Source organism: Sus scrofa, chromosome 11 (genome assembly GCF_000003025.6).
Source record: "Sus scrofa isolate TJ Tabasco breed Duroc chromosome 11, Sscrofa11.1, whole genome shotgun sequence".
In the NCBI taxonomy this organism is placed as follows: domain Eukaryota; kingdom Metazoa; phylum Chordata; class Mammalia; order Artiodactyla; family Suidae; genus Sus; species Sus scrofa.
Genome location: NC_010453.5, coordinates 1,019,289 through 1,033,201, shown reverse-complemented (window position 1 = coordinate 1,033,201; position 13,913 = coordinate 1,019,289). Strand labels below are relative to the sequence as shown.

At 61.1% G+C, this 13,913-nt stretch overlaps 2 protein-coding genes across 7 annotated transcripts in view; both read right to left on the bottom strand.

The window, feature by feature from the left end:
- IL17D (interleukin 17D) overlaps positions 1-3,983 on the bottom strand; it is a 36,868-nt gene extending 32,885 nt beyond the window's left edge. The window contains exons 1-2 of the mRNA XM_021065436.1: positions 3,880-3,983; positions 3,127-3,422 (exon numbers count right to left, since the gene is read on the bottom strand). Coding sequence (XP_020921095.1) covers positions 3,127-3,422; positions 3,880-3,894 — 311 coding nt within the window. The 5' untranslated portion in view covers positions 3,895-3,983. The remainder of the gene's footprint in view (positions 1-3,126; positions 3,423-3,879) is intronic.
- The window catches only part of IFT88 (intraflagellar transport 88), an 82,174-nt gene continuing 75,845 nt past the window's right edge, over positions 7,585-13,913 (bottom strand). For 5 of the 6 annotated variants that reach the window (XR_002336593.1, XR_002336592.1, XR_002336595.1 and 2 more), the window contains 2 exons: positions 10,722-12,678; positions 10,211-10,558 (listed from right to left, as the gene is read on the bottom strand). Coding sequence is in view for 1 of the 6 variants with exons in the window: in XM_021065434.1 (XP_020921093.1) it covers positions 10,437-10,558; positions 10,722-10,823 (224 nt within the window). In the remaining 5 variants the exon portion in view is untranslated. Of the gene's footprint in view, positions 10,559-10,721; positions 12,679-13,913 lie in introns of all 6 variants that reach the window. The other variant, XM_021065434.1, reaches the window with a different exon arrangement.

The following is a 13,913-nucleotide window of genomic DNA, read 5'->3' as shown; positions in this document are numbered from 1 at the left end:
GAAACAGTAGAGGCGCATCACAGAAAACTCCAAAGACACAGAGAGTGCAACGTCCATCTCCTCCCCTTCGCTCTCCCCGGCCTCCCAACTCCGAGGCACCCTAATGACCGAGTCCCAAGGATGCCCAAGGTGTGTCTGCCCGTACTCGTGTGCAGCATCCCCTAGTCTACCTGTGAGCCAGGGAACAGGTCCCTTCCATCACGGAGCAGCAAGCTCCACGCTCCCCTGCCCTCGCCTGCCCAGGGGCCTCTCTACACCTGTCACAGCACTCGTCGGGACCAGCTGCCTCCTGGTGGGCATCTAGGTGCCCCTGCCCCTTGCTGTGAGCACAGCCAGAGCCCTGCACACACAGCGGCGCACTGGGCTCGGGCGGCTGCAGGAGGAGACCTGTAACCCAAATAGCTTCTCTGTCTGTGCACGTGGATTTGTCATAGTTAATACCTGACTCTGCTCCATCAAAGCGGCACCAGCTCACACCCCCCGGACAGTCAAGCCTTGGCCTCACCACCCTTGTCAGCGAGGCCTGAGGGGTGTCCCCGCCCAAAAAGCTTTCTCAGGACAGTTCTGTTGCATTACTATGCCTGGGAGCCAGGTCTGTCCCCCTTTCAAAGTTGGGATCACGTGACTTCCCTCCTTGGGGACTGTCTGTGCCTTTGTCATCTTTTCACTGGGTCTTGTCCTTGGTTTGTGGGCTGCTTTCTAGGAAATGAGCCCTTTGTCACATGGGCCACACGTTTCTTCTTCCAATTTGCCCTTGTATATTTTTTGATTTTGCCAAGAAAAAACGGCGTAAAATTATCCAAAGAAATTTATCATTTGCCTCTTTTATGACTTTGGGCGTCTGTGAGCCTCTCAACAGGCCTTCTCCACTCAGGAATATGGACAAAATTGGCCTGTTTTTACAGGTTTTTTACATTTCAGTCTGAGACAGCTGGAACTTATTTGCTCTAGGTGTGAGATAACAACTGTATTTTTTCCAGCTGGTTCCTCAAGTCAACACTACTGAACGAGCCCTCTCTCCCTAAATACATGGAAAACTGCCTTTTATTCCAAAGTTCTATTTTATTTTTTGCCTTTTCTAGGGCTGCACCCACAGCATGTGGAGGTTCCCAGGCTAGGGGTCTAATCAGAGCTGTAGCCGCTGACCTACGCCAGAGCCACAGCAACGCGGGATCCGAGCTGTGTCTGCCACCTACACCACAGCTCACAGCAACGCCAGATCCTTCACCCACTGAGCAAGGCCAGGGATCAAACCCACAACCTCCTGGTTCCCAGTCGGATTTGTTAACCACTGAGCCACAATGGGAACCCCCCAAAGTTCTATTTTAAAATTTACCTTATCCACCTAAAGAGGTCCGTTCTGTGCCATTCAGGTTGGACCCGCAGTGCGTGTCCCCCTCCATCCTTCTCAAGCCTGGGTCTGCGGCCTGCGGGATGCCTGGCTGAGCCCACGGCTCTTCCGCCCTTTCCCAGGCGCCGGGCTGCCAGGTGCATCCACTTTTTCTAACCTTCACCTGAACTCAGGAAGTGAGGGCATCGCCTCCCAGCCACACCGACCCCCCTGTGCGCTGGGGGTCTTTCCCTGGAGAGGAGCTAGGGCTCACCGTGTGCTGAGTTGATGGGCCTGGCCACTCCCGGGCTACCCTCCACCCCACCGTCCCCGGAGACCACACTTCCACCCAGCCGCTCCCAGGGACACAACACACAGCTTGTTCAGAACTGAACTCATTTCCTTCTGGACAACCTGCTCCTGGCGTTGTTCCTTCAATACATCAACCACCCAAGCCAGACCCCACGCGGACAGGCTGCCAGGCGGTCCTAAGTAGCTGCGTGGTCCACCCGCCTCAGCCTGGTCTGGGGGCAGCTACGCAATCTGTTACTGCAGCATGTGCGAGAGACTCACGGCCTCCTTAAAGCTGTTCCGCACCTCGAGGCTGCAGAAAGAGGGACAGACAACCAGCGACCCTCTAGAGCCCTGAGATGGGTGGGGGGAGAGAGGGGAAGAAGCCAGAGCTAAGCATCAAAGGGAGTGGCTGGGGGGGGCTTCAGCTGGGAGGCTGGGGGAGCGCAGGCTGCCGCTTCTTCTCTGCACACCCCACAGGGTGGACTTTCACGGTGTGTTCCCCTCGCCCAACACGCAGCCATCCTCTACTAAATCCTGCAGCTTGTACTTCTTTAAGCAATTTTGTCCCAGTTGCTCCTGGTCTCACATTCTCCAGGGACCCTGGGTGCGCGTGTCCGGTACGTGTCCTGTGGTTACCCCTCATCAGGGGCACCACGGCTGTGTGGCTTCCCTGATGGAAAACGCCCTCGAGGGCAGACGCCAACCCTGCAGCGCTGCCAAGCCCAGCCCTGCGCCCTCTCCAGCGGTTGACCGCAGCTGCGCACACACGCACCCCACACCCCACGCCTGGGGCCTTCACTCTCTCCTCCGCCCCTGGGCCACCCCGTCCCAGCTCTTCCTCTTCTCCAGGCTGTGGCATGAGGGCTCCCAGCACCACCAGCCAGACCGTGACCCCCTGGGGCGACGACCTCAGCAGGGATGGAGGAGAAGAGAACAGTGATACGTATGCTGAGGACACTCCAGCCACTCTGTCCCCAGTTTGCGTGCCGTTCCTTTCCTCCGAAAGGACCTCTTTACCAGCGACCTCAAGGTAGGCCTGTGCTCCAAAGCGCACGAGCCTCCGCCCGCCTTCAAACGACGGCACACGCAGCTTCTCCAGCCCCCCTCGCTTACTGTCCCATCACCGCCATCCCCCCCCCCCCACCTCGGCCCTCAGGCTAGACGGACTCGGAGCGTGGGCCCCGCGGCACCCGGCCCGCCGCAGGCGCCCGAGAAACGCCTGCGGGATCCCACGTTGGACCTCGCCCAGGCCTCCGCACACAATCCTGTAACAACGAGGAAAGGCTCGCGGACCGGGTCCCTCGCGCAAGCCCCAAACCCAGCCCTGCGCCCTGAGCCACCTACCTGGCCGAGAACAGGTGCTCGGGAGACTCTGCTGCAGCTGCAAGAGCCGAAGAGGGAACGGAGGAGGCGGGTCTCCTTCGAGGGAGGCGACGGGCCCCGGTGGGAACGAGCCGCCCCCCGTCCCGTCGCCCCGGCCGCCCCCCGCCGGCCCCGCTCACCTGTAGGCCCAGGGCGACACGCTGCGCAGGTTGGTGGGCGGCCGGAAGCGGCGGTCGGCGGGCCTGCCCCCGGCCGGGCAGCTGGCGTTGCGCGCCTGCTCGCGCGGGCCCAGCTGCAGCGTGTGGTGGAAGGCGCCGAGCACGCCGGCCGCCAGCCGCCCGTACAGCTGCTCCAGGAGCTCCTCGGGCCGGTCCGCGCAGCCCCGCGCCCGCGCCGGCCGCCGGCCTGCCCGCGGGGCGCCCCCCGCCCGGCCCGGCGACAGCGCCAGCAGCACGCCGGCCACCAGCGCCCAGACCTGCGGGACAGGCCGCGCTCAGCGCCGCGCGGAGAAGGGGCCCGCGGCCCGCCCCGCGCCCCCTGCGCCCCCGCCCCGCGCCCCCGCGCCTCCCGCGCGCCCCCGGCCCTGCGCCCCCCGCGCCCCCGCCCCGCGCCCCCGCCCCGAGGATGGGTGCGGACCACGCGGGCCCCCGCGCGCCCTCCCCGCCCGCGCGCCGCCCGCGGGCACCCCGGGGCCCTGCGCCGCGCCGGCCCGCGCGCCCCCCGCCGCCGCCGCCCCGAGCCGGGGTCCGCGTGGGGCGCGGGTGCGCGGTGCGCGTGTGCGTCTGCCGGCCGGGCTGCTGCGCCGCGGGCTGCGAGTGCCTGTGACGGCGCCGCGGGCCCGGCGGCGGCCCCTGCGAGTCCCGGGCGCGCGGGCCGCACGAGGCCGCCCCGGGCCGGGAGCGAGACGCCGGCCGCCCGCGCCGCGCACTCACCGGCGGCCCCAGCATCTCCCCAAAGCGCCGGCGGTGGTCGCGGAGGCGCGGACACGTCCGAGCGGAGCCGCGCGGCGCTGAGCGGAAGGAGGCGGCCTCGGTTGGAAGGGAAGTCGGACAGGTTCTGGCCGGTGGGAAGAGCCTCCGGGAGGAACGCTCTCCGCGAACGGGAGCGGCCACCTGGAGACGGAGCGCGCGGAGCCTGAAGGAGCCTCTTCGCCACGACGACGACTTCCTCTCGAGTCCGGGGCTCAGGGAAGCGCGCTGGGACTGACAGTGTTGCTCAGGTCGTGGGAGGGGGGGGGCGTTGCTCCTTCCCCGGGACACCCAGGAAGCGGCCGTTCGGCGCCCCTCGGGCAGCTCCAGCGTCCGAGCAGCACCCAGCCCGCCCAGCTCGCCCTCTCACGGCTGGCCTGGGCTTCCCTTGGGCGCTGGGCTGGGCGCTCCGGCCCCGCGAGGACGGGATTGTGAGTGCGAGCCGTCACGTACGATAGGCCCGAGATGCTGTAAATAAAGGAAATAAACAGAGGGACTCCGAGGAGCAGCAGCGAAATCGCTCATTTGTTCACTGTCAGTTACTGCGTCATGCCTTTCAGGTGGCAGGCTAAGGAAAAGGGTCGTTTTACAGCAGCCACGCAGCAAATAAAAACAGAAGACTGATAGCAGCTGAAAGGCTTTCGAACGTGTAGCACCTACCTACCTGATGCCTCCTTAAACGGTTTGCAGCTTTGGTACCTGCCAGCCTTGTAAACCATTGGTTACACTACATTTCAGTCATGCTGTGTAGAAAAACCACACTTTTGCACGCCTTGAATGTTCTATAACTGGAGAGTTTAGGCATGACTTCACTGCTGAAAATCCCACAGAAATCTCCAATTTAAGCCATTAAAGCAGTTTACAGCTTGGTGAGTAAACGTTTGAGGTGGCAAAACTTTTTCTCTGATTAGTAGGTACATTGTCTGTGTTCTTTGTTTCTGTGAAATGGGAATAAACCTATCAATACACAAACCCACAGTTCTGTTTTGTTTTAATTTGGTGAAGGTGTGGGAGTCCTTTAGGAGAAAGACCAGCCCTAGCAGGGTCTTTGTGAGAATTCCTGGGAATTCTCAGCGTCTCAGGACAGCTTATCAGAGATAAGTGGATACAGGGCTGGACGGCTGATGAGTCAACAGAGGACATTCCACTGATAACACAGCGCCTCCGCTCTCCTCCTGTTACTTGGAAACTAAAATGCTTACTTTCCCCTGGTTTTCATTTTGTGAAAGATTAAGTACAGAAAATGCCTGCCCGGCTGGGAGAACAGTAACATTCTGTCTTGTGATCCTGAACCATCGAGAAACGGCCCCATAAACAGGTGCAAAATGTCTGTAATCAGTTATCCTCAAAGCTGAACATGGGAACTCAACGCCACAGTGCAATCCAACATTAGGACAAGGGGGGAAAGGCAACACAACACTCAAAAGCAGCCTCATCGGGTTCCCTTGGAAATGAATGCCTCTGCAGTGTTCTGCACAGATCTTACCACCCCTGTGCGCAGGAGAGCTTGACTTAAAGCCATCTTCCTTCTTCCCCACGCCCCCATCACGCAGCCGCCCCAGTACCAGGCCCAGCTGGAGCGCCTTGGCACAGCCCAAGCTGCTGGGGAAAGGCTCTCAGGTCCGCGTGTGAGCGGCTGCTTCCACCTCCCTTCCTGGGTTACCTACCGCCTGGTGTGCGGATCCGACCCACCTTCCCTCCTGTAAAGGTCAGGTCCACACCTGGGTGTCCCGTGACCCCTGCGGGGGAGTTGCCGGATACCCCGGCCTCTGCGTGGTACCTTGGCGTCCACGGCCTTTGCTCCCCTCTCAGTCCTCAGCGTGCACCCACCCCCCGATGCGGCCCTCAGCAGGGGTGGCCTTCCGGACACCTGCTGCTCTCGGCGCCACACCTGTGGTGCCCTGATCTCGCGTCGTCTGAGCCTGCGCTCAGCCGGCCTTGTCTCCTTTCGTGTCTTGAGCTCATGATTCAACACAGCGCATCCTGGGAAGTACCCCAACTCCCTTGCTCCTTTGGACCTCTGTTCTCTTCGCCTGGAACAACCCCAACTTTGGTAAAACTCATACACCTGGGCTGCCCGGACTGTGTTCTGACGGAGTCCACTCGTCTCAGAGGACGACCCATGGCATCACCTTCCGAGCTATATTCCTTTCCTGAGGGGACGCATTTCCCTTTCCGGCCTCAAAACTCTGCTGCCTGTTTCCCTCCTCGCCCCGTGCTCCGCACGCACTTCTTTTTTGCTTTTATTTTTTGTTCTACCGCCGCCGCCGCTGCCAACCTGCGTGCGTCGACTCCCTACGTCCCGCTGAGCTGTTTCCTGATAGGCTCGATAAACCTTTCTTGGCCCAGGCCCCACTCTGTCCACCGCCACACCTCTCCGCTCTATTTTGCAGCAAACTATCCTGACGTGTCTTTATTCCAGGCTCCAAGTCCTCACTTCCCAGGCTCTGCTCAACCCAAAGGGGCGTGCGTCCCCGGCACTTCGTGGCAAGGGCTTCGAACAACGTTGAAATCACACTCACTCTGACCCCGCCCATTCTGTCGGATTTTCCTGCGTCAGCTGACGCACTCCCTTTTACCTAGCGACTGATGTTTGCAGTGTGTCTTTCTGCACCTTTTCATTTGCATCCTGTCTGCCCTCGTATTTAAAGGGTCTCTTGGAGTTCCTGCTGTGAGCAGTGGGTTGAGGATCCGGTGCTGCTGCACCTGTGGAGTAGGTCACAGTTGCGGCTCGGATTCCATCTCTGGCCCAGGAACTTCCATATGCTGTGCTTGCAGCCAAAGAATAAAAGATAAAATGTCTGTTGTCACAGTCAGGTCTTCTTTGATCCAGTGGTGGCTCCTCATGCAGCGTCATTACTAACGGCACTGGGTTTAGGTCCTCTCATCCTGCCACTCGTTTTCTATTTGTTCAGCTGCTCTTCCTTTCCTTTTTCTTCCTTCAGCTGCCTTTCTTCTGGCTCAGCAAGTATTTTCATTATTGTACGTTACCTTTCATTTGCCTTCGTTTTGTTGTTGTTCTTTTTAGCCCCCCCACCCCCCAGCATGTGGAGGTTCCCAGGCCAGCAGGGGTCAAATCGGAGCTGCAGCTGCCGGCCTACCCCAGAGCCACAGCAACGTGGGATCCGAGCCACGTCTGTGAGCTACACCACAGCTCACGGCAATGCCGGATCCTTAACCCACCGAGTGAGGTCTGGGATCGAACTCCAGTCCTCATGGATACTAGTTGGGTTGGTTAACCACTGAGCCACGATGGGAACTCAATCTGGTATTTTCAAATGACCTGTTCACTAACCTTGACTTCTGCTGTGTCCAGTACATTGTTAACTGTGCCCAAATAACTTCAAATATTACCTCATTCCATCGGAGGTTATCCGCTTGGCTCTTGCTCATAGGCGCCAATGCTCTGTTGGAATTCTCCAACTTTTCAACCAATGTTTTATTTAACATACTCAACATGGTTATTTCGAAGTCCCTGTCTGAGATGCTGCCTGTATTACCTAAGTGTTGGCTTCTATTTATGTTTTCCTTTGCTTTCTGGACCTCTCTTATCTGTGTACTTTTGTCTTTGGCCACACCCACAGCATGCAGAAGTTCCCAGGCCAGGGACTGAACCCACGCCACAGCAGTGACAACGCTGGATCCCAAAGCACGAGGCCACCAGGGAGCTCCAGCTGTTGACTTTTATTATTATGTGCCACATGCTGCATACGGAAGAACTGTGGAAGCTGCACACGATTTGTCGCCGGAGGAAGCTCCCCTTTCCTCTGCTACTCAGAGAGGACTTGGAACCAACTCCCCCAACGCAAGCACGGACTGAGCTGGATGAGTTTCTCTCAGAGTCAGTCCGCTCCTGGTTCACGTGTCCTTCCAGGCTTTTGACCGAGAGCCTAGGCGATGTGTCTCCTTCCGCTGCGAAGGAGGGCAAGCCAGTCAGCTCAGTCCCTGGAGCCTTCACACTTCCAGCGTGAGCTCCTGCCCACAGCCTCACACACCGTCCGTGTCTCTGCTGCATTTGTGCCCTAAGGACCCGCAGACAGTGGGGAATCTAACTCTGAGCCTCGAGGCTCCGTCCCCCAGCACCAGCGCAGAGCTCAGCACAGGCCAGTGAGGACTGCGGGCTTCTCTACGGTTCTAGGATGTGGGGCTGACAGCACACAAAGGCTCCGCAAGCCTCTCTTCCCTGGGAGGGCCCCTTTCCGCGCCTCAGCCGATGTTCTGAGCTGGCAGACGCCCTAGAGATGAGTCAGCGGGATGTCGGCTCCTCCAGGAACAGTGCTCTCCTCTGACTTTCCTCCAGGGACGTGAGCACGTGTTTCTCCCTGGCCGTCAGAGCAGGAGCACTGGCCTCGCAGGGTCCAGGGCACCCTCCCTGGAACTGGAGGTCCCACGTGCTCAGCTCTGAACCCCCACCCCCATCACCTGTGGCCCCGCTCGGCGTTTGCTGCGTCATCTCTCTTCCCTGCCCTGCAGCCGTGTCTCCTATCCGCCCCCCAGGTGACCTCACTGGATTCCACTGCAGCGAGCTGTAGCTGTGCAAGCTGTAGCTGTAGGAGCTGTAGCTGTAGGAGCCGTAGCTGTAGGAGCAGTTGTACGCGGATGCAGCCCTGGATCTGTAAACTCACGAACTTCTCGTGTCTCCAGTCGGATGCTTCAGAGACACCTGGGTGGCTCGGTGCGTTAAGGATCCGGGGTTGTCGCTGCTGTGGCTCTGGCTCCATCCCTGACCCGAGAACTTCTATACATGCTGCGGGCGTGGCCAACGACGACAACAAAAGAGACACCCTGAATTTAACATGACTAAACCGTGACCACAGACGCCCCGCGATCCGCACCCACCTCTGAAGGCAACGCCAGCCGCTCGGTCCCCAGCCTCCAACTTGGCCACCATCCCCTCTGCCTCGCGACCCACATCCCATCCACTGGCAAGCCTTCGGCGCGCGGCCTCCGGAATGTGCGCGGGCTCGACCACGTCTTGGGACGTCTGCTAAAGACCTGCCCCGTCACTTCCGCCCTGTCGCCTCCCCCCGCCTGCCTCAGCCCAGCTGGCTCGGCGACACCCGGTGTGACCGCTGGTTCCCAAGGCTGAATCAAATCACCACACCTGCCTTCCTTGCGTAAAGCCTTCTAAGGGCACCTGTCAGTCCCAGAATGGGACCCCAACGCTGTTCTCCTCCGCGCCCCGGCCCTGCCTCCCTCGAGGACCCACCCGCTCCAGCAGCCCCTGACCCCTCCCACGTGCTGTCCCCGCTGCCCCAGGCCCTGTGGCCCTGCCGCGCCCGTCTTCCTGGTGGTGACACACGCCCGCGGCAGGGCTTCCCAGCTCCCGGTCAGGTGGTAACGGTACAAAATGAAACCCAAAGCTGCAAGACAAAAACGCTGCAGAAACTGGTCACTGCAACAACGCAACCTGTATCTCCCTTTCCTTCCCCGCCAGCAGCCTGTGCCCAAAACAGAAACTAGGCCTTTCCTACCCGACCAGCCCTTCCCTGCACGACCAGCTGCTCCCGGCCCCTCTGCTGCGGGTGAACCTGCTGGCGCTCTCGCTGCCCCCCGTCGCCTCCCCTCGCGGCTCCTCCGCACCTGCCATCCCGCCACTGTATTCTCACAGCTGCCCTCGGCAGCACCTCAGGTCCATCAGAGCCACGTTTTCTGTCTGTCTCCTCGGGCTCCGCGTCAGGCACGGCCACGGCCTCAGAGGCTCACCCCCGGGGGTGCCTGCGTCCACGGGGGGCCTCCCGGGAGATCGGGGCCTCCTTCGGGAGGGGGACCCTGCTCTGCCGTGGGCTTTCCTCCTCCTGCACCCAACAGGGGCGAGCGCGGCAGCAGCAACGCCAAGACAGAGGGGTCCCTAGGCGGAGCTGACGGAGACGCGGGCCCTGACCCCACACCCAGGGGCAGGTAGCGAGGCAGTCACGAGGCTGGCGGTGCTCAGAGCCGCTGGCGCCTCGGGCTGAGGGCAGAGAGGCTCTACGGGCTCGGAGTCTCCCCACTGCATCCTGGGCTGCGTCCCAAACCAACCTCAGCAGGGTTACTATCCCCATGAGGCCAGAGGTCCCAAGGCTCAGCTTCGAAACGCGGAGGAGTTTCGCTTAAATAAAACTCATCGGGAACAGGCTCCAGCCCAGTCCTTTTCAAGCTGCAAAGCAAGACGTCAGCATGGCGTTCCCAGCCTGAACTCGTCGTCGTAACGAAGTCATGGAAAAGAGCAGCACGCAGTGTAGTGAGAAGGGTGCGCTGTGGGCACACACGTTCTGATGGGCGCGCGGGCACGAGGGAGCGAGGGCTACAAGGCTTCCTTCTTGCTGCAGGTCGCTGGGCTACAGCATTAGTTTCACATGTGTTTAATTCCATTCCAACCAAAGCAAAACACAAACCCCTACTCACGGAACAGAATACACTTGTCTAAAGCTTGGGCAGGGTGCAAAATGACAGTCTGGACGTGCGCTCCAAAGCCGAGCGAGAGGGCTGTCCCGCAGGGCGCCGTCTCTCCCTCCGTGAGTAACAGGGTAAAATGTCCGTCACTCTGGAAGCAAATCATCCCCTAGCTCCTCATCCGCAAAATCATCCTCGTCGAGCCTCTTCTTGGCTGCCGTTTTTGGTCTCTCCGCCTGCGGGCCCAGAGGATCCACATAGGAGGCATCTAGGTTTCGAAGCAGATGGTCGCATGAGAGGGACGAATACGGAAAAGCCAGCCAGCCGACGCCGCACCCACCCGTCTCACCGTCAAACCTGAACGGCCCAGAACGAACAGAAACGCCCCCCGGTCACTGGAAATCCCATGCCAAGACCCCCGGCGCACTTGCCTGGCTCCCTGCTGCAGCTGCTCTCGTAAGGCGCGTCCGTCCCGGGCAGAGCGCGGAGCTGGGCGCGGAGCCGCTCGCTCTTGCTGCAGTTCTGGCCGCTGTCTGGAAACCCAAACAGACACGCTGGGGGAGCCGAAGGGCCGCCCTGCATCGCAAAGCTGCTTACCTCATCCGACGGACGGCCCGTTTCTGGGACGTCACTCTTGGCCCCTGAAATCTGGGAGCAGTGGTGGCGCCCGCTCGGCAGGTGTGCTGAGGCCCTGCGGCCACCACGACCTCGCAAGGAGCAGCCCAGCTGCGGGGACAGGAGGCGGGCTGTGCAGGGCCGGCAGGTGAGGAGCTGAGCTCGTGGCACAGGAAGGAAGAGGGTCGGGTGTGCCCTACACAGGAGTGTGGATTTTGGCCCAATTCAAAACTTCAGAAGGGACACAGCGTCCAAATACGAAATGAAAACAGTGCCCAAGAGAAGTCCACACAAAACGTAATAAATGGCAGCAAACCATTTAGGTCTCACACAGAGTAAACGAGAAACAATTTAAGGACTTCTGTGGCTCCGTGGGTTAAGGACTGGCGTGGCCGCAGCTGTGGTGTAGGTCGCAGAGCAGCTGGGGTTGAATCCCTGGCCTGGGAACTTCCATATGCAGCGGGTGCTGCCAAAGAAGAAATAAAAGAGTCATGCATTTTTCCTGCAAGCAGTTGAAACAGGTTCATTTCTTTCTAAGTTAACTTTGTAAAAACAAACTCCAGTACTGAAAATCCTGGAATGGACGGTTTCTACACGAAACGCTTTGGCTTCTCCAGCAACGACAATGACGCACCATGTGCCCAGCGCCCATGCACGGGGTCACCGGAGCCCCCAGGCCTTCCTCACACCACCTCCCGGGGAACACACTGGGGGTGACGGGTCCACAGAGCCTCCGGGCAGCTGGCGGGGCTGCCTGAGGACCAGAGGCCCCTCTTGACAGGCCACCTCCCGGCCAGAGGCCCTGGAGGCTGGGTGACCCCCAGACTGTCACACGTGGGCACCTGGGTTTGGCAGCAGTGGTACAGAGGTCACATCTCCTTTAAAATACAGCAGTGGCCCCAAGAGAGGACCCAGACCAGCAGCGGCAAGTCCTGGCCCCGCGCAGAGTGGCGCCGAGTTGGAGTCAGTCTGTCCTAACAAGCTGCCGCGGTGGTTCTGACACCCTAAGGTCTGAGGACCCAGGAGGAAGGGCGCTGGGTTTATAACACAGAGTAACAGGGGAGACACAGCTGCAGGGAGGCCAGTCTGACCCACAAAAAGGAATGATATTCACGGGCCCTCAAGCATTTCCGAAACAGCTCTCTTACGTGCACCGTAATACGTTTATAGAAGAGAGCACACGTTCGGTGACAATAATTCTGGTCACATGTCCCCTTCGGTCCTCTCTCGCAGGCCACACTTCACGAACCCAGCTGTCGGCCCTTCGCTTACCTCAACCGATTGTGCCGAAGCCAGCTCAGGGCTGGCCTCGCAGGACCCGCAGAGAAAATGGTCCCGCTCCCGTGTGAGCCGTGGGGCTGACGCAGACAGCGGGCACGTGCAGGGAGACGTGAGGGGGCACAGCTGGGTGTCCGGGGGGAGGTGGGTGCCGAGGGTCCCTCCGTGGGCACCATGGCTGCCTGGTGACCTCCCGCGGGGGCTGCAGTGGGCAGCGTGCAGAGGGGACGCTGCTGAGGGTGGGGCTGTGTCCACGGTGGCCCAGGTGCTGGGGGGCCCAGGAGGCACAGGAGGGAGAGCCAGGCGGCACCCACACATGCGCAGGCTTAGACCCGGGCGGCCTGGGGGCTGGAGTGGGGGGCCGGCAGCAGGCACCACAGGGCCAGCGAGGGGCAGCGGGAGGACACGGGCGTGCGGGATGTGACGGCCAGGGGTCCGGGAACAAAGGCAGCGTCAGCAGAGAGGCGCAGTGGCCTGGGGACCGGCCGGCAGGGTCTGCAGCAGACAAACAGCCTCTACCGTCGGCTTGACAGGCCTCCACCACTCTCCCTGGGCGGGACCTGAGGTGCACCTGGGGCCCCCTTCTGGGGGTGGGCCCTGGACACTGTCCACTGGCTGTGCGCCAGGCGGCTGGGAGCTGGCCCGTGAGGAGGGGCCTCTGGTCCTCAGCAGCTGCCCGGAGGCTCTGCGGACCCACGGGGCCTGGGAGGAGCCGGCCAGTCACTCCTCGGAACTGAAGGTCTGTAGAGGGAGCGCAGGACCCTGTGAGGGCGGGGAGTCGGTCCTGGCGTCTCAGCGAAGGGACCCCTACGGGGACAGCAGCTGCCCCGGCGAGTGCGCGGCCCACCCTTGGCCACCTGCCGCCGAGGACACTGCCGGCCCCGTGCGACCAGGCGGCCTCCAGAGAGCCCTGCGCCCAGTTCCAGGCAGCCCGACGAAAGCCCCTCGCCCAGGAGAAGCTGACCTGACCTCCAGCTGGTCTGGGCCAATGCCTACACTCAGTGTGACTCCTACGCTCTGCTGAAGTCACGAGACACTATGTGACTCTGAGGGGCGCCCGGGGGTGTCGGTCACGTGGTTTGTGGCTAACGCACCTGGCACACACCTTCCTAAGCGGTCAACATGCTGAAAATCCACCTCACACGCAGCCCCGTGGCGCTGGGTCAAGGGCTGGGGGCCTGGTCCGCTGTCTCTGGAGAAGGGCTGGCGCAGAGCGGACTCGGGCCCTGGAGTCGCCACGAGCTCGCGGTGGGGATGGGGCTGGGCTGCGGCTCCCAACTCCCCTGGGTGACAGCCCTGGGGACCCAGGGACAGGCCAGGACTGTGGTTCCGCTGGAGCAGAACCTCGGTGTCCGACTGGGCTGGGTGCCCCGTGGCTGCAGCACTCCGGCGCACCTGGCCCAGTAGAGCGCCACCCTCCAAGACTCTCTCTGTCCTTGCCCCACCCTCTCGGCAGCGCTCAGCAGAGCAGGGCCCGTCCTTGAGGGCGAGGACAGCCTCGTCCGTCCCCACGTCCCTGGTGCCCAGGGTGCATCCAGTAAATGACCCAACGAGAGAAGGGCCTCTGGGACCCGAGGGTCACTCTGAGCTGAGGCGTGACTCCTGGACCACAGACAGACACCACAGAATGAAGCTGGGCCTGTGCGCAGGGCAGGCTGAGTGTGCACGTGACACAGACGCCACTCCAGCATCTGCTTCCCTAACTATCACCTCTACAGGTCGACGGAGAG